This window comes from Antechinus flavipes, chromosome 3, assembly GCF_016432865.1.
Source record: "Antechinus flavipes isolate AdamAnt ecotype Samford, QLD, Australia chromosome 3, AdamAnt_v2, whole genome shotgun sequence".
Taxonomy (NCBI): Eukaryota; Metazoa; Chordata; class Mammalia; order Dasyuromorphia; family Dasyuridae; genus Antechinus; species Antechinus flavipes.
The window spans coordinates 1823613-1843076 of record NC_067400.1 but is presented as its reverse complement, the minus strand read 5'-3'; the positions used below and the strand labels follow the sequence as shown (position 1 = coordinate 1843076).

Sequence of the window (19464 nt, the reverse complement as noted above, 5' to 3'; positions counted from 1 at the left end):
GGGCCACAGATGGGAAGGAACTCCAGGGCCTGACCGTCCCGGGCCACGTGGCTGGCTCTCTTGCCAGGGCTGAGGAAGGGCCCGAGCTGGACCCCAAGGCCCTGCCACAGGCACCAATCCACCCTCCCTTAGCTCCCTGATCTCTGGCCCGGGCCACAGGGAATGGCAGGGAGGAGCAAGGGGCCTATCTCTGGTTCTCAACCCAGATCCCTGGGCTCCGTTATCCAGCAGATGCGCCCCTGCCCATGGGTGTGTGTATCAGTGTTCAAAGGGACGCCACAGACACCGAAGCCGATCCCTTCATTCTCAGAGGAGGAAACGGAGGCCACGGAGCTAAAGGGACTCGGCCGTTTGTAGAGGGAAGTGGGAATAAAGAGCGGGAAAAGGATGAGATGGCGGGATAGAAGAAATGCCCAGTGAGCAATCATCACTGTAAGTGTGAAGGGGATGAACTCGCCCACAGAGCAGAGAAGGACGGCAGAGAGAGCAGAACCCAACAATACGTTGTTTACAACGAGCACACTTGAAGATTCACATAAAAATAAAACGAGGGGCTGAGATAAAATCCATTATACTTTGTTGAATCGAAAAAGGAAGGACAGCCATTTAAAATAAGGCTACTACGTGCAAATGCACATGTGTGTACGTATGTAAATTAGCAGGAAAATTGTAATACTCTCAAAGGCACCGGAGCTATCAATATCAATCCTTAACCTACAGGCACCTAAGAATGAGAGCACCTTAAAGTACGATGTTGGAACCCTTACAAAGTGCTAAGTCATTAGAGCTGATAGAGACAATAATTATCTAACTCAGCCTGGTTCAGTATGATTGATCTGAGCCTACAAGGAGAGGTGATGGGCGGGAAGAAACAAGGTACTAACTGAGAAACAATGCTTGTGTTCACACCTTTACTCACTGGAGTTCACACATTTGGGAGATTTCAGGATTTAGTATGAGATATCCGAATTCACACCTGCCTTAATCCCTGCCTCCAGAAGGAGTCAACCTTTGGGAGATCATATATAAAGAGGCTTTTAGCTCCGGGTTAGAGAGTTTTACTTTGAAACATTTCCAGGGGTTGGAGTGGAGCACTCTGGGACAGACACAGAGCACTCTGGGAGATTGAGAGCCAGAAGCCCTTTCTGGGAGGCGAGACAGATTCACTGTTGTGCTGGCTGGAGGCTGAAGAAAGCCAAGGCAGAAGCAAAGGACAAAGCGGCAAGAGCTCTTAGAACCAAGCAGAGAGAGAGGCCTCTAGGCTAACCGGGCTATATTGGAGGAAGCAATAAAAGATCTGAACTTTTATCACGTGGCTGCATTTGGGTGATTATTACTTTTAACAGAAACTAAGGCTGCCTCCAGAAAACCTCCCCAAGAAACCTGCTCCCTCAGAGAGAACCATTATATTAAAGAAGAAGAACACCACGGTACCCTTCCAAACGCAGACAAATTGAACCAAATGAGAAAAAAGAAAAAAGTCAAGGACCTAAATAAAATTTTAGGAAAATTAAGTATGATCTACTTCTGATGATTACTCAATGGAAACAGAAAAAAAAAAATTCTTCTAAATTCCATATGGCATCTTTACCAAAATTAACCATATGTTGAGGCACAAAAAGTTGACCAAAATCATACAAAAGAAGAGATACTAATATCATTTACTGATCATGATGCAATAAAAATTTTACTCCATAAAGAGCCCTGAAAGAAAGAATTAAAAAAGTAACTGGAGAGGAAATAACATAATTCTAAAGAACTGGTAGCTCAAAGAACAAATTCTGGAAACAACAGAAAATTATGAGACAATATAGCAAAACTTATAGAATGTAGCTAAGAGTTATGGGAAGAAGTTTATCTCTGAATATTCCCGTCAGCAAAAGAAAGAACAAATCAATCAACTGGGCATGCAATTTCAAAAAGTTTGAACAAATTAAAAATCCTCAAATAAACAGCAAAGTAGAAATTATGAAAATAAAATTAAAATAAAAAGACCACTGAACTGAGAAATTAAAGGAGTTTTAAAAAACTAGCAAAATATAGTTAACTAACCTGATTTAAAACAGACGAAAACCAAAAAGTGTGTGTCAAAAATGAAAAAGGATAATTTACAACAGTTGAAGAAAAAGTGGCAAAAGATTCTTGGAGACTATTGCCTAATTCTATGCTAGCGGATGGCTTAGAGGAAATGGATGTCTACTTACTTAGAAAAATATGGATGATCAAGATAAGAAACAAACTACTTTAAAAACCCAGTATCAGAAAAAAGGCTTTGAACTGGCCATGAAGGGACCCCCAGGGAAAACTCTCCGGGATCAGACGGATTCACAAGAGAATCCTTTCAGACGCTCGAAGACAGGTAATACCAACATTGTGGGACTATCGGCAGTAAGGAGGAAATCTCTCCATCCAATGGCTTTCTATGAAGTAAATATGACCTTGACGTCCAAACGAAGGCAAAAAAAAGCAAAGAAAGAGCAAAATCCCCGATGGAAGGGGAGGACGAAGAGCACAAATATGGGGTCGCTTTTGTCCCCAGCTGCTCTGTCGAGGAGCAACTCCATCAGCCCCGGCCCGGGGTAAGCTCATCCCCCGGCTCCGGCTTCGTCCTCGCGCCTCGGTCCCCGCTGCTTCTCCTCCCACGGCCGCCCCTTCCAGAGCCCTAAATGGCTCCGCGTCTGCTTCCGATGTGCGCGGGGGAACCTCTGCCATTCTCCCCTTTCTCGCGCCCTCTCGCCTGTGGGCTTCCTTCCGTGACAAGGCCTGGACGGCGGGGACTCCCCAGCACTCAGTTGGGGCCTAGGACACAGCGCATGCTTAAGAACCACTCACCGTGTAGCCCACCACCCGCAGGCGCTCAGCCGAGTGGTTCACAGAGATCCGTCCATTTTAACCTCACAGCCTTGGGCCTGCTTGTGGGGTAAGTGGCATTATAATTCCCATTTTACAGCTCAAGAAACTGAGGCAGGTAGAGGAGTCACATGCCTAGTAAGTGTGTGAGGCTGGATTTGAACTGGAGCCTTCGTGCCCACCGCTCCACCCACTGCCCCACTCGGGGGTCTCCCCTGGACGCCATCGCACAGGTTTTAGGTAAAACCTTAGCAAGCGGGGGACGGCGACACGGCAGAAAGCTCGTGTCCCGGGCCGGTGCCGGGATATGGGGTCGGCCCCACGGCAGAGGGAGACATCCGCCGCTCAAGTTCACTTCCCAGTGAGTAATGGGAGCCCGGGTTTGCACAGGTGTGCAGCCTGGGCGCGGGCAGGGCGGCGGCAGCGCGGAACAGCGGCCCTTGGGAGTCAGGGCGCCCGCGAGAGCCCAGGGGGCTCCCGGGCCCGTTTCCTCCCCAGGCTGCTGGAGAGAAGGGCTTTGTGAGCCATAAAGCAAGAGAGAAGTGAGTCTTGTGGCCGAGTGAGCCTCCCGTCACAGGAAGGTTCAGGAGAGAAGGCGGTGCACGCTTAACCTGTACGCTTGGGGGGGGGGCAGAAGGGAGGGAGGGGAAACAGTCTGGAACGGCGCCCAGCAAAAGCCAGACGAAAGCGGTTTGGGGGAGTGAGGGTTGGGGGAGGGGCAAGAGAAAGGAGCCGGCCGGACGTGGTGGGGAAAAGTGGGGACGGAGGCTCGTCACGAGGGGAGTGACGGGAAACAGGGACGCTGGAAAGGTCTCGGTAACCTGAGGCACAGTCGGGAGCTAAGAAAACCCTCCACACGATGGCTTCTCTCTGCCTCTGAATCTGTCTCTGTTTCCCTCTCTGTCTCTGAATGCAACACGCACGGGCACTAATGGGGGGGGTGACCCCGCTGGCAGCCCCCCCCCCCAGCAGAAGCGGGCCGGATGGACGCTCAGCCTCCCTTCCAGTGACTCCGGCGCAGCCTCCGACCTCCTGTTGTGGAGGTCGGGCCCCTTCTTCCTCAGGGGGAGCCAAACCCTGAGCGGGGCTTGGACATGGAGGAAATCCGGGGGCCGAGGGGGGCCCTACGGGGGACGACCCCTCCCCGAGTCCCCCCAAACCCCCCGGGCCCCGGGCCCGGCTCTCACCACACGACCTCCCCCACGTTGGAGGAGATGAGGTAGCGAATGAACTGCTTCATGTTGTTGTAGATGGCGCGCCCCTCCTCCACGGCCGCCACGATGGTGGAGAAGTTGTCGTCCGACAGCACCATCTCGGCCGCCGACTTGGCCACCGCCGTGCCCGAGCCCATGGCGATGCCGATCTCGGCCTTCTTGAGGGCGGGGGCGTCGTTCACGCCGTCCCCGGTCTGCGGGGGAGCGTGGGGTGAGGGCGGGGGCTCCCCGAGGGCCCTCGTGCTGTGGCTCATCGCGCCCCCCAGGACGGGAGCCCCCGAAGCCCCGCGCTCCCTCCCAGCCCCCGGCCCCCCGCCCTCACCATGGCCGTGATCTCGCGGAAGGACTGGAGGTACTCCACGATCTTGGACTTGTGGGCGGGCTCCACGCGGGCGAAGCAGCGGGCGTTGAGGCAGGCGGCGCGCTGCCGCTCGGGGTCCATGTCGTCGAACTCGCGGCCCGTGTAGGCCCGGCCGGCCACGTCCTCGGCCTCGGAGAAGATGCCCACGCGCCGGCAGATGGCCACGGCCGTGCCCTTGTTGTCGCCCGTGATCATGATCACGCGGATGCCGGCCCTGCGGCACATCTCCACCGCCGAGGCGACCTCCCTGCGCGGGGGGTCCAGCATCCCCACGCAGCCCACGAAGGTCAGCTCCGTCTGCGGGCGAGAGAGCGCCCCCTGCTTGGGCGGGCCGGGGCACGGGGGGCCCATCCCCCCCGCTCTGCCCGGAGCCGCCTCCCGGGCCTGGGCTTACGACCGGACGCCGGGTGGGGGCGATCAGGCCCGGCTCCCGGTGCCCACCCAGGCCCCTCTACCCTCCCCCTCCCCCAATGTTTGGCCGGGGCTCCCCGGGGCGTCTCAGCCAGACCAGGCGCTGGATGCAGGAGCAGGAGGCCCCTTGGGCAGGGACGTCTGGGACGGGTTGGAGCCATGGAGCTGAGACAGGCCCAGGAAAATACAGGCGGCCCCCAAGGCCTTTGGCCCATGGGGGTGGGGGCGCGGACCCAGAGGCCGCCAGGCTGTGTCCAGGGCTACCGGAGTGAGACCCAGGGCTGAGGCTGAGAGAGCGATGAGCAGCAGAGGCGGGAGAAGGCCTGGGGGGCCCGGGGAGGGGAGACCTGGAGGCAGCTGTGGGAGGAGGGGGGTGGGGAGGGGAGGCCCGGAGGCAGCTGCGGGGGGAGGGGAGGCCGGGGAGGGGAGACACCGAGGCAGCTGCGGGGGGAGGGGGGCCGGGGAGGGGAGGCCCGGAGGCAGACCCCGCAGGGGCAGGTCCCTCACCTCGTACTCCACAAAGCTGCTGGCGTTGTCCAGCCGCATGTCCTCCATCTTGCGAGGGGCGTCTCGGGTGGCCAGCGCCAGGCAGCGCAGGGTGTCGATGCCCGTGCCCCAGTCCCGGATGCGCGCCAGGATCCTCTCCCGGGCCGCGGGGCCCAGGGGCACGGTCCGGGTGCCGACGCGCATGTGGCTGCAGCGCTCGATCACGCTTTCTGGGGCTCCCTGCGGGCCGCAGAGGGCTCGGTGTGGACCGGGCCCGGGAGGCCCCTTCCCCGCTGTCAGCGCCCCCCCCTCCCGGGATGGAGAGCTCACTACCTCTCGGGACCCTCGGTCCATCCCCGAGAGCTGCGCTCTCCCACTCCCAGATCTCCGGCGGGGGCGGCTCCTCCCCTCCCACTGCCCCACAGTCTGCGACATCCCCAAGGCCCTCCCAGCCTCGGTCTGGCCTCCTGCTGCGAAGCCTCCGGACCGGACAGACAAGAGCGGCTCTGGGGGCCGCCCGAGCCCCAGGGTGGGGAAGCAGCACCGACCCATTTCATAGGGGCGAAAACTGAGGTTCGCCCAGTCACAAGTCAGGAAGTGGGGAACGCCCCCTCCCCCCACCCGGGCCCGAGAGCGAACCTTCACAAAGAGCTTGCTGCCGGAGGTGGGCTGGGCGGGGCCGGTGGGCGTGCAGTACACGGACATGGACTTGCGGTCCCGGGAGAACTCCAGGGTGCACTCCTTCCTCATCAGCTGCTTGATGACCTGGGGGGCGGGGTCAGGTGGGGGGGCCGGGGGTCAGAGGGGCGGGAGGAAGACGCCGGCCGATGCCGGGAGGTGGGGGCAGGGCCAGAGGCCCGGGAGGGGCCCTGGGGGGCGGGGGAGCTTTCCGGGGGCCAGAACCGCCGAGCCCCGCCCCCGCTCACCGCGTTGCAAGCTCCGGCGCGCTCCACCTTGGACAGGCGGCTCACGTCCGTGTCGAAGACGTTCATCTTCTCCACCAGGCAGGTGAGGGCCGTCTCCGTGGCCTCTCCCACCTTCTCGTAGACCTTCTTGGCCTGGGCCCGGGCACAGACAAGCCGGGGGGTCAGGGGGCCCTCAGGAGGCAGCCCCCCCCGGGGGCGCAGCCCTCCCCCCGCCCTCCACACGGCCAAGAGCTGGGGGTTCCCGGTGGGGGCGGGGCGGCCCCCTCACCTCGCTGTAGTCCAGGGAGGAGTCGTTGCACAGGGCGCAGATGGTGGCCAGCTCCACGAGCCCGTCGTACTGGCTGCTGCGCACGGGCTCCCCGTCCTTCAGCCTGGGGGGCAGATCCGCCTGAGCAGCCCCTTCTCCGGAGGCCGGCCCCTCCCAGCCCCCCAAAGGCGCCCGTCCCGGGCGTCCTCCGCCCTCTCCGCCCCGGACCGTGCCGGCTGTCCCGGGCCCTCTTCTGCCTCCATGGTCCGTCCCTGGGAGTCTCGGCGGCCCCCACGCACGCACTGGCCCCCTGTGGCTTCCCCCGACCTCGCTGCCGACCTGAGGCTTCTCTTATTCCTCCCGTCCTTCTCCGAACCGCCCCTCGCCCCCAGCCGCCTCGGACCCCCCTCTCCCCTCCCCAGCGCTGCCTCGGACCCTCCCCCCTCCCTTCCCCTCCCCTCCCCAGCGCTGCCTCAGACCCCCCCCCCTCCGTTCCCTCCCCCAGCACTGCCTGGGACCCTTCTCCCCTGCCGGCCGTAGCCCCTCCCCTGAGGTCTCCCCAGTCACCCCCTCCTCACTTCCTCCCTGGTCTGTAGAACGAGCTGCTGGGGAGGTCCTGGCTGCCCCCCAGCCTCTCCCCCCTCCTCCATTCGGTCCCTAAGCTCAGGTGGGACCATCCCCCACTCCCCGAACCCCTCCTCCAGTAGCAGACACAAAATGCTTGGGGGGGGGTGAGGGGGGCGCAGCGCACAGAGTCCCGAGTTCAAATCCGGCTCCGGCCCTGGCCACTCACTAGCTGTGTGAGCCTGGGCAGGTCATTGCCAGATCGCCCCCAAAATGCAGTTTGTGGCTCAAAGCCGGGATCTCCTAGGCCCCCTCGCAGCGCCCTCCCCCATCCGGCGGCGGCGGCTCCTTCCCCATTCCTCCCCAGAAGCCCCATGTCCGTCCCCGTCCTGACCCAGCCGCCCATGACTCTCAGGCTGCGGGGAGGGGGTCGGAGGTGAGCTGGGGGGGGGGGCAGGAGGGGGATGTAAGCCAAGGAGCGCCCCGGGGGCGGGGTTTGTAAAACTCCTCCCCCTCACGCCCTGACTCCAGCCGGCCCCTCCCCTCAGGCTAAGGGACCAGGGACTGCAGGGGGCAGTGTTGGCCACGGCCGCAGCCCGCAGAGCTGCCCAGGGCCCCGGGGACCGGCCCTTCCCTCCTGAGCCGGCCCGGCTGCCCTCGGCCGGACCCTCCAGCTCCGCGGTATTCCTGAGCCCCAGGGCCCACATCCGAGCCCGGAGCCCCCGGACAAAGCTCCCGCGGAGGCTGCCCCCACTCCCTCCCGGGACTTTCCCAGCCACCTCGCTGTGCAATTCTCTGAGCTTAACGGCCCGTCCTTGGGACGCCGGGGGCTGTTTGCGCCCCGGTGTCGCCCGCAGCACTTCCCTGGGTTACATTTCATGGGAAGGGAGCGGCCCAAAGTCGGGAAACCCTGACTGACTCCGCGCTTAGCAGCCCCGCAAACAGCGGGTGGGGAGCCCCTCCCATGGGGCTCCCCGTCACCCCCTCTCCCTTCCCTCCGCAAGGCCGCAGCCCGGCCTCAGGCAGCCGCCGAGGCTCGGGGGCCTCAGGGTCAGAGCCCGGGGACTCCGGGAGTGGGCCCCCAGCTGTGGGGGGGAGGGGGGAGGGCGCTGTTCCCGGCACCCGCCGCTCCCGAGGCCCGGTCCGGGGCCTGCAGCCGCCGGGGTGAGCCCCCAGAACAGGGCCCCTCCCGGGAAGTTTCAGGGCCCCCCCCTACTCACACTTGGCCTTCAGGGGCGTAGGTAGAGCCGGTGATGCTGAACTCGTGGAGGCTGCAGTCGTCCCCCTCCGCCCGGTCAATGATGAACATCTGGGGGAGACAGAGGCGACAGCTGAGCTGGGGGTCCCTGGGGCCCCTGGGCAGAGAGACCTCCCCCCCCAGTGGCCGAGGCTGATGTTCCAATGAGCTGAGTGCCCGGCACACGGTGGGCCCTTGGTCACTATTTAGTGGCTGACTGAGCTCCGGCTGCAAAACCAGGGCACCCAATGGCGGCTTCCTTTGGCTCACGGGGACCACGATGCCGGGCTTGGACATCTTATGGCCCCAAGACAGGGAGCGAATGTTACCCGAGAACAAGCCGGCAACGAGCCCTCACCTCCGGAGGCTGGAAGCTCCCTCTCCCTGGTCCCTGCCCCAAATTTAGCAGGGCTCCACATACAATAGGCGCTTAGTTATTGCTGGGCTCTTCTGCAGGCTACCCTTAAGCTTCAGAAGTATTATTGCCCCATTTTGTGGATCTCAGCATATTATCCCAGTCTGATGGCTCTAGGTATTATTATCCCCATTTTATTAGGGACCCCGGTATCATTATCCCCATTTGATGCATCTCGGACCCAGACTAACTCTTGGGCTAGAACAGGGTCTTGCAGGCAAAAAGCCGCCCCCTCCCCACGGCATGGAGAGGGCTCAGCCAGCCCAGCCCCGCCAGGGCCGAGTGACCCCGTCCTCCTCCTGCTCTAGCCCCAAAGCCGCTCCCCTCGAGCCCGAGCAACTGCTCAGACCCACCTCCCATAAGCGACGGGGCCCAGGGCAGCCTCCGAACGTCAGCACCACGGCCAGAGGCGGAGGCCCAACTAAGCAGGCTCTGGGCCCACCGGGAGCTGCTGCCTGGGGCTGCCCCGGCCTCGCTGGGCAGGGGGCGCTGGGAAGGGCCTTCCAAGAACTTCCTGGGACCCAGACCCACCCGCCCTGGGACAGCAACGCTGGGGGAGGGGCCTGGGGCACCGCGCAGTGCTCCATACAGCAGCATCTCCCCAGCACCCGCAGGGGTGAGTCTGGAGGTGGGAGCCACCCGGAGGTCCGACCTCCACCCATCAGCTCGCCCAAGGAGGCCAATGGCGGCTGGGGGGCAGCGGGACGCCCTGCCCGGGGAAGGGCTCAGCCTGAAAGCTCCCGAGCGGGGGTACGGCCTCTGCCCCCCCTGCCTGTGGCCCAGAGCAGTGAGGGGCGAGGCCAGCGGCACAGGGGCAGCCTAGGCCCAGAGCCGGCCTGGAGCAGGGCGGACGGGACAGGAGGCGGAGGTTGGGACAGGAGGCGGAGGTTGGGACAGGAGCAAAGACGAGGACAAGGAGATTGCCCACAGCCCAAAGACCCTCCCTCTGATCTCCTTCTGGACCAGACGCTGCCTGAGGCGGGCAGGGCCCGGGGCCTCTCCTGGTCCTGTCTCCTCATTCAGGGGAATGTTTAGCCGCTGAGGGGCAGAGGCTGGTGGGCCCAGGTGTAAGGAGCAGACACGGGGCCACAGCCAGCCCCGTGAACCTTGTTCCCTGGGGAGAGGGGCTGGGAGGGGATGCTTGCCCTCCCAGGCTCCAGAGCCATTCCTGCTCTCTGAGCAGAGCCTCCTCCCTATCTCAGAGCCTGTGGCTCACACTGACCCCCCCCGGGACCCCAAGTCCCTCTGGGTTGGAGCACTGTCCATGATGAGGTCCTTACCCAAGAAAGGGAAGTCTGTGGGAGTGTGTGTCTGAGTGTGTGTGTGTGTGTGATTGTGAGTGTGAGAGCGTGAATGGGGGAGACAGAACAGATGCAGAATCCCTTCCACACTTGGCACAGCCTCGGGGGACATCCGGTGGGTGTGGGCCCAGGCCTGCTGCCCCTCGGTCATCCGAGGTCAGACGCACAGAGCGCTGAGTTTCTCTCCTCAATCAGCCAACAAGCATTAATTAAGCACCGAGGGTGAGCGGGGCGTCCTGGGGGTACCACAAGTTGCACAGTGACCCCAAAAGCCTGAGCTGTCCCCAGCGGGCCCGGCTCACCACAACAAACCCTGCGACCCTTCAGCGGACACTGCTGAGAGCTTGGGCCTGTGGGGAGGGGGCCCCGCGCCATGCGGCCCCCAAGTTCACAGCCGGCCGGGCGGGGACTCCCAGGGCTGAGGTCCTGCTGCCCCAGCCCCCGAGAGCCCGGAACGGGCGTTTTGTTTCAGCCCGGTTTCGGTCTCCTCGGACGCTCTCCGGTTCTCCTGAAGCTCCCAGTCTCACTCGGATCCCGGTCACTGATCTCCCACCTTATCCCCCGTGGGGCCGAGAGCTCAGCGCACGATTTCTGCCTCCTCGACTTACCGAGGGCTTGTTATGACCAAGCGCACACTCTATTTTGGGCGAACTCGGCGTGGACTTGGAGACGACGTAATCTCTATTTTTTCCCCTTCCGCTCTTCCATCTGTCCCATTTCTCCAGCTTGTTCAGTAAACACGTGGGATCTGGGCCTTGGCTCTCGTCTTCCTGCTCCCTTCGTGCTACGGAGCGCCGGCGGAGCCCCTCCCCTGTCTACCCGCTTATCAGAGCCGTTCCTCTTCCATCGCCGGACGGCCCCCGACCTAAGGGCCAGACTCGGCGTGGCCGTCCTGCCGGCCGCGCGGCGTTAGCTTCTGCTCCTTTCGCCAGAACGTCCTCATCCTCTTCTGACTCGAGTCTAGCCCAAGCTCATGTCGCTGCATCTTTTTACACTTGGATCCACCCGCAGGGCTCGCAGTCCGTTCTGTTCTGACCAAGTTGCCCGAGAAAGCGGGTCGGCCGAGCCCCGGGAGGAGCTTTCCGTCCCCGGCCCTCCCGGCTGCGGTCTCGGTCCCCTCCAAGTCCGGCTTCTCGGGGTCATCACATTCGGGTGTCAGCAACCACGCGCCTGGAAAATCTTGACCTTTGGCCGTCTCCAGGCAGGGGTCTTGGGGGGCTGCGCCTTTGGGGACATTGTGGGTCATTGGCCACTCTGGGAAATGCTGCTTTCTGACTCTCCCCCCAGCCTGGACCTGGCGCTGAGGGCTCACTTTCACGCGTGGCTGCGGGCGGGCGGGGATGGTGGGCCACCCCGGGCCTTGGTAGTTAGGAAGCCCCGGGGACTTTGGAGGAAAAGGTCAGAGCGGACTACAGACTGGCCGAGGAGAATCTGCCCCGGACAAAGGCACCGGGGCATTCTGGGAGGGACAACCAGTGCCGGTCACCAGCAGGCTCCACGCAATGTCCCGGCACCAGGGGAAGGGCCCCCACGGAGGACCCCACAGCTGAGGAGAGGGGATTCTTCTTCATCTTTTGTCTATTTCACCTTTGTAATATCTCTAGTCAGTTTTCTCTCTGAAGCATCTCTAGTCAATCTCACCTCTGCAACATCTCTTCTCCATTTCACCTCGGCTGCATCTTTTGTCGCTTTCACCTCGGCAGCTCCCCCATTTCACCTCTGCAACATCTTTAGTCATTTTCACCTCGGCTGCATCTTTTGTGTATTTCACCTATGCAGCATCTCTAGTCAGTTTCCCCCTTGCAGCGTCTCTAGTCAAGTTCATCGCTACAACGTCTCCAATCTTCCTTCTCCTCTGCTCTGACCCTGCCCCATCCTGGTGCAGATCCTCATCCCCTCACAGCTGGATTATTGAATGACCTTCTGAAAGGCCTCCCTGCCTAGTCTCTCCCCATTCTGGTTCATCTTTCATTCAGACACCAAAGTGATTTCCTAAATTGCGGGATCATCCGTCCACTACTCAATAAACTCCAGTAGCTTCCCGTTGCCTCCAGGAGCAAATACAAAATCCTGCTTGGCCTTCAAACCCTTCATAACCCTTTCTGGGCTTGTTACACCTACTTGCTGACGTGTACTCTGACCAATGATATTTCTGACTATTCCACCACCAACCAAGACATTCTATGTCTTGACAGTCCCCCGTGCCTAGAGCCCCAGCTATTGACCTCCCTGCTTTCCTTTAAGTCACAACTAAAATCCCATCTTCCACAAAAAGCCTCTCCCACGCCTCTGAATTCTAGTTCCTTCGCTTAGTTAATTATTTCGTGTTTGTCTTGTATAGTCTAGGATCCGTTAAGGCAAGCAAGGCTCCCCCACGACTACAACACAACCAAGGGTGGAGCTGGAAAACCCCCTCCCCCGAGAGGCGGGAGACCCCACGTGTGGAAAGAGGCATACATTTCCTGACATGACCAGCCAGCAAGCTTTGCTTGTCCTTGCAAAGCCACAGAGGCTTTGTTCTTTATTCTGATTGGTTGAGAGGATGAGGTGGGGGGCTGTCAAAGGAGAAAGACGGTAAGAGCGTCCCTCGTACGTTTTGAAGTGCTCAGTGGAGAAAGGCCAACGAGAAGCGCAGACGAGCAGACTGCTGGGAAGGTGCAGGTGTTGCTTCTAAGCACTTTTTGGAAAGGGCAGCAAGCCCTGCGTGCTCGAGATCTTCATTTCCTGCCCCCCTCCCCCTCATTGGATCTATTCTGTATGTGGGAAGGCACCTTTGTTCTGGTGCTCACAGGCAGGCAAATGGGCATCCACACACACAGAATCCCACCATCGCCCTGCAGCATCCAGGCCCACCAGACTCAATTCTCCCTCCTTGTCCCCCCGGGCCCTGGACACGAAGGCCTCTCGAGCACCCAGGCCGCCAGCTGGGGCTGGGAGGCCGTGAAGCGGGCACACCCAGCAAGAGGCAGGACCTGGCTGAGAAGCCGACCCCCTCCCCCCTCCGCCAGGTGAGGATGAGGAGACCAAACATGGCACAGAGCCAGGGGCCGCCTCCCAGACCTGCCCTTTTCCATGACACCTGGAGAGCTCTCAAGTCAAACAGGAAGAGCCTTCGGGCTAATCCAGGGGCAGCCTTGTGCCCAGAGAGGTTTGGCGAGGAGCTGCTCCTGGGCTCCGGCCTGTTCCCGGGTTGGGGGGAAGCCGGCAATGGGATCTCGAGACCCCGCCCTCCCTCAACAGGGGCCCCCAGCTCCACCTCCTGCCCCAGGCAGCCACTCCCAGAGGCGCTGGCTCCCGCCCCCTGGGCCTGCAGCCGCTCCCAGAGGCCCTGGCCTTCCCCCCCTCCCAGTGGGCCCGCAGCCGCTCCCAGAGCCAGGCCGGGTGCCACGGCCCACAGGAAGTCACCCCCGATGCCCACAGCTAGCAAGGGCCTTCCCTGCCCCAAAGTGCCTCATCCCTGAGAATGTGAACGCCCAGGAGGAAGGAGAGCTCTGTCTTTTTGTGCCCAATGCTGGACAGAGACTGGCGGGTAAATGCTGGTGGGGGCGGGGGAAGGCACCAGAGGCACAAGAGAGAAGAGTGATAACTTAAAAATTATTGGACTACCTGAAAGTCATAATCAAAAAAAAAAAAAAAACCAAAAAAAAAAACCCTAGACATCACCTTTCAGGAAATTGTGAAGGAAAACTGTCCAGATATTCTAGAATCATAGACTGAAATAGATATTTAAAGAATCCACCCATCACCTCCTGAAAAATATCTCAGAACGGAAACTCCCGAGCTCCCAAGTCAAAAGCAGCCAGAAAGAAACAATTCAAATTTCATGGAGTCAGAATCAGAATCACATAAGATTTAGCAGCTTCTACATTGAAGGATCAGCGGGCTTGGAATAAAATAGTCTGGAGGGAGAACTAGGATTACAACCAAGTATAACCCACATAGCAAAACTGAGTATAATCCTTCAGGATAAAAAATAGTTATTCAATGAAATGGAGGATTATCGAGCATTCTTGACAAGAGCTGAACAGAAAATTCGACTTTCAAATTCTAAACTCGGGAGAAGTAGAAAGAGGTAAAAAAGAAAGAGGAAATCAGGAGGGAGTCAATAAAGTGAAACGTTCTACATTCCTTCACGATAACTCCTATGAACTTTGGCTCCGTTAGGGCAGTCTGAAGGAGTTAAAAATAGACAGAGAACACAGGCATGAGTTGACGATGATAGATGGACATCCAGAAAGAAAAAAGGAAATAAAGGACTTTCAAGTAATCCCAATGACAAGGCCAGAGCTGAACAGAAATTTTAGCATTTCCACACAAGGCTCAAAGAGAAGCATAAAAAGCTAACAGGAAAGGGTCATCATAAGGGAGTCGAGAAAGTTAAAATGTTTGCTTTCCTACACGGGAAGATGGTACTTTTAACTCCTGAACTTTCTCATTATTAAAACAGTTAGGAGGAGTAAACATAGACAGAGGACAGGGATGGGACTTGAATATGTTAAGATAATAGCTTAAAAAAATAAAATTAAGGGGTGAGAAAGAGAAATGCACTGGGAGAAGGGGAAGGGAGAGGTAGAATGGAGTAAATCATCTCACGTAACAGAAATGCTCAAGGAAGAATAGGTGGGAAGATGGTGTCGGGCAATGCTTGCACCTCAGTCTCATCAGAATTGGTTCAAAGAAGAGAGAGACAGAGACAGAGACAGAAAGAAAGAGAAAGAGATAGACAGAGAAAGAGAGACAGAGAAAGAGATGGAGATGGAGAGAAAGAGAAGAGAGAGACAGAGAGAGAGAGACGGAGACAGAGAAAGAGAGAGACAGAGAGAAAGAGAAAAGAGAAAGAGAGAGAGAGAGCGCGCGCGCCAGGGAAAGAGAGACAGAGAAACAATAGAGAGACAGAGACAGAAAGAGAGAGAGACAGAAAGAGAAGAGAGACACAGAGAGACAGATGGAGAGAGACAGGGAGAGACAGAGACAGAGAAACAAGAGAGAGACAGAAAGAGAAAAGAGAACACGGAGAGAGAGAGAGAGAGAGACGGAGACAGAGAAAAAGACAGAGACAGAGAAAGAGAGAAAGAGACGGAGACAGAAAGAGAAAGAGAGAGAAAGAGAAGAGAGACAGAGAATGGGAGAAGCAGAGAGAGACAGAGAGAGAGAAAGAGACGGAGATGGAGAGAAAGAGAAAAGAGAGAGACAGAGAGAGAAAGAGATAGAGATAGAGAGAGAACTGGGGATAGAAATTTACCACACCTAATAGGGAAATGGAAGATGAAGGGGTAAGAGATGCAGGGTGGGTGGCGTAATAGAAGGAGATGGGATTAAGGGAGGCGGAGGAGACAGGATGAAAAGAGAAGGAAGGATAAACAATGAAATGGAACGGAAGGAAATACATTATTAGGCACCAATACTGTGAATATGAATGGGATGAACTCATCCATAAACAGCAGAATGGATTAGAAACCAGAGTCCAACCACACGCTGAAGACACTCCTGAAGCAAAAAGCCACATCCAGAGTTAGGAGGGCTGGCATGGGGGCACAAATGTTGGTGGCGGCTCCATTGGGTGGCAAAGAATTAGAAAGGGGGTGGCTGCCCATCAGCGGGGGAGGGGCTGAGCACATTCTGGTGTATGAAGGTCATGGGATATCTTTGATCTATAAGAATCGATCGGCAGGAGGACTTACAAGGACTGCGCGAGGTGAGCAGAACCTGTGAACACTGGCCACAATCACAGCAAGACAGACTTAGCTCTTCTCAACAACTCAGTGCTCCAAGGCAGTTCCAATAAACTTTGGCTAGAAAATGCATCCACATTCAGAGAGCATTATGGGGACTGAATGTGGATCAGAGGATACTGTTTTCCCCTTTCCCCCCTTTTTTTCTTCCTTGTGATTTCCCCCTTTTGTTCTGGTTTTTCTCTCCCAACATGTCTCATATGGAAAGAAGTAAAAAATGAATGTACATATATAACCTTGAAAAAACTTTAAAAAAAAGAAAGGGCTAGAGCAGAATCTAATATACTTCAGCTGAAGTTAAAAAAAAAAAAAGATTGATCTCAAAGCAAAAGCAAAAAAGATCTAACTAAAAGAGATAATCAAGGAAATTGTATCATGCTAAAAAGTATCACAATGAAGTAATATCAGAAATGTTTCCAGTGAGTTTCTCTACTAATGGTCTCATTTTTCAAATGTTTATTGAGTAGAGAATTGAATCAAATTAAAAAAAAAAAAAAAGAACCATTCCCCAACTGATAAACGGCCAAAGCACACGAACAGAAAGTTTTCAGGAGAAGAAATCAAAGCTACCTCAAGTCATATGAAAAAAGACTCTAAGCCACTATTGATAAGATAAATGCAAATTAAAACAACTCTGAGGTGCCTTCCATCAGGAATGACAAATGCCGGAAGGGGGAGGGAGAAATGGGCACTAATGTTGGTGGAGTCATTGTGGTCCAAGCATCTGGGAGAACAATTTAGAACTATGACCGAAGGGCTTTAAAACCAAACACAGTCTTTGAGCCAGCGATGCCCTCCTAGCTCAGTGCTCCATCTGGGCGGCAAAGAATTAGAACCGAGTGGCTGCCCGTAAGCTGGCGAGTGGTTGAATAAGTGCTGGTGGGTGAAGGCAATGGGTATACGAGGAGCGTATCTGGTATCTGAAGGTAATGTTCCAGGGATCAGATTAAAGGAGAAAGGACCCCCATGTATAATGTCTATGATATTATTTGCCTTCTCAGTGGGTGGGGAAGGAGTGGGAGGGAAAGAATCTAGAGCTCAAAATTTAAAAATGGGGAGGGGACTGGTTTCGGGAAGAAAAAAACCTGGGAAGATTTATATGAACTGATGCAAAGAGAACGGCAAAGAACCGGGAGATCCCGGGCACGGGAACCGCAATATTGTCGTGATGCTCAATCGTGAACGCCTTGGCCACTCCAATCAAGACAATGACCCGAGATAATTCCAAAGGACCCACGAGGAAAACATCCTGCCCACTTCCAGAGAGAGCTGATGGACTCTGAGGCAAATCGAAGCATAGTTTCTCCCTTAGTTTTCTGGCGCTTATTTTTTTTTGCAATATGGAAATATGGTTTGCATGACTTCCCATGTATAATGTATATGATATTATTTGCCTTCTCAGTGGGTGGGGAAGGAGTGGGAGGGAAAGAATCTAGAGCTCAAAATTAAAAAAAAAAAAAGAATGCTAAAAATAAATAAATAAACTTCAAAAAATAAGTGCTTGTGGGAAGAAGGGAAGAAGGAAGGGAAGGAGGGAGGGAGAGAAGGAGAGAGACAGAGACATGGGGACACACAGAAAGAAAACAGAATGCTAAAATAAATAAACTCTAGAAAGCAGATGCAGATGGCAAAGAGAGGGAAAAAGGAGAGAAAGAAGGAAGGGAGGCAGAGACAGAGACAGAGATAGAGACAGACAGAAAGATACAGACAGACAGAGAGACAGAAAACAGAATGCTAAAATAAATAAACTCTAGAAAGCAGATGCAGATGGCAAAGAAAGAGGGGAAAAAGGAGAGAAAGAAGGAAGGGAGGCAGAGGCAGAGACAGAGATAGAGACAGACAGAAAGATACAGACAGACAGAGAGACAGAAAGACAGAGACAGAGAGACAGAAAGAAAACAGAATGCTAAAATAAACTCTAGAAAGCAGATGCAGATGGCAAAGAAAGAGGGAAAAAGGAGAGAAAGAAGGAAGGGAGGCAGAGACAGACAGAGAAGTCTGTGGGGGTGAAAGGGGCCTCTGGGGGGCAGAAGGAGCAGTGCCCCCCCCCCCCACTGCCCTCAGCTGCTCGGCAGGGCCCCGGGCGGAACGAGCAGCTGGGTCTCTCCAAGGAGAATGGAAGGAGCGTTTACATTTGTGACAAACAGCCAGGAGGAAGTGGCTGCACATTCATCCATAAACAGGATAGGAGAGCCCCGTCCAAGCCGGCCCAGCTCCCTCGGGCGGCTGGCGCGGGGCCAGGCCTCGGACTCCCAGAGAAGCCGCTGGGGCTTCTGCCCTTATAAGGCCGGGAGGAATCCCGCTGTCTCCGGGGAAAGGTCCCGGAGGAAGCGGCTCTGCGCCCGCCCCCCTCCCCGGCACCCCTCGGGCCCTCCCAGCCTTTGTTCATTATTGGAATGGGGACGGAGCCAGAACGCAAAGGTCACCTGTCCCTCGGGTGCCAAGAAGGCTTGGCGCGCTTCCGAGAGCGCAGGCTGGGGGCGGGGGAGCCTGGGACCGCCGGGGGGGTGGGGCACAGGTGAGTCAGGAGCACCTGGGATAGAGGGAGGACCGGCTCCTGGGCCTCCAGCAGGCAGATCACCCGGCCCTACAGCCGCTGTGCACAAGGCCGTTGAACTTCCCTTGGCCAGCTGGGGAAAGGGAGGCTCAAGAGGCCGGCCCCCTTGGGGGCTGCCCCACCTTTCTCTGCGATGTCTGGTCCCCCGAAGCGCCGGCAGCCCCCACCCCGAGCTGGGGAGCGGAGAACCAGGGGCTCCCTCCCGAGCGGGCCACGGCCCTCCGAGAGGCTCCACAGAGGCCACGGGCCGGGGAGAGGCCGTGACTGTCACCTCTGAAGGGCCGCCCTGAGCCCCAAACCCCTGAGCTGCTGAGAGCTTTCTGGGCCTGTAGGTTCCCTCTGCTCACACTGGGCTGCTGGTTCATAAAGCTCATGCACATCCAAGACCTGACACTGCTCCCAGCAGCCCTTGGGGGAGGCGCCCCGGCCCCCCACCCGCCCTGCACAGCTTCTCACACCCTCCCCTCCCCTGGTCTGCCCGACCCAACGGGTCCCAGTCCCCTGTCCCTCGGCCCCCGGCCAGGAGATCCAGGCTGGTCGAGGGAGGAGCCCGGCCCCCAGGCCACAAACTCAACCCCCTGGAGGGCCCCGGGCAGCTCCTGCTGCCTGTCACAGGTTCCCAACCCCCTCCACTTCCTACCGAGGCATCAGTCATCAAGCAACCTGAGCAGGCAAGGGGAGGGAGCCCCAAGGGGCCCTTTGTGACTCTGAGCACCCCTCCCTTTGGGGCTCCCCCCCCATCTCTGCTGGTTCCGGAGCCAAAAAGGACTAATCTCCCCCTCCCAGCACAGCCCTGGCGTTCTCCGAGAAAAGCCTTGCTTCCCCAGGCTCCACGGGTCCATTCCTTTCATTGACCCTCATTTGGCTCTAACTCTTGGAGTCACGACTCGGTACAGAAATATCAGCAACGGAAAGGACGGAACTGAGGAGATTGAGAGAGGTCGGGAGAAGCTGGAAATACTTTGCTGGGAAAACCCCAAGGAATCAGCAAAGATACTAACGGAGACAATAATGTCAGCAAAGCTGCAGGCAACAAAAGCAACCCTCAAAAATCAACAGCATTTCTACATGATTACAACAAAATCCTCAAAAATCAACAGCATTTCTACATGATTACAACAAAATCCTCAAAAATCATCAGCATTTCTACATGATTACAACAA

At 57.2% G+C, this 19464-nt stretch overlaps 1 protein-coding gene across 1 annotated transcript in view; it reads right to left on the bottom strand.

The window, feature by feature from the left end:
• The window catches only part of ATP2A3 (ATPase sarcoplasmic/endoplasmic reticulum Ca2+ transporting 3), a 51775-nt gene that overhangs the window by 8971 nt on the left and 23340 nt on the right, over nt 1-19464 (bottom strand). The window contains exons 9-15 of the mRNA XM_051991546.1: nt 8280-8368; nt 6517-6619; nt 6249-6380; nt 5962-6087; nt 5344-5562; nt 4387-4722; nt 4038-4258 (exon numbers count right to left, since the gene is read on the bottom strand). Coding sequence (XP_051847506.1) covers nt 4038-4258; nt 4387-4722; nt 5344-5562; nt 5962-6087; nt 6249-6380; nt 6517-6619; nt 8280-8368 — 1226 coding nt within the window. The remainder of the gene's footprint in view (nt 1-4037; nt 4259-4386; nt 4723-5343; nt 5563-5961; nt 6088-6248; nt 6381-6516; nt 6620-8279; nt 8369-19464) is intronic.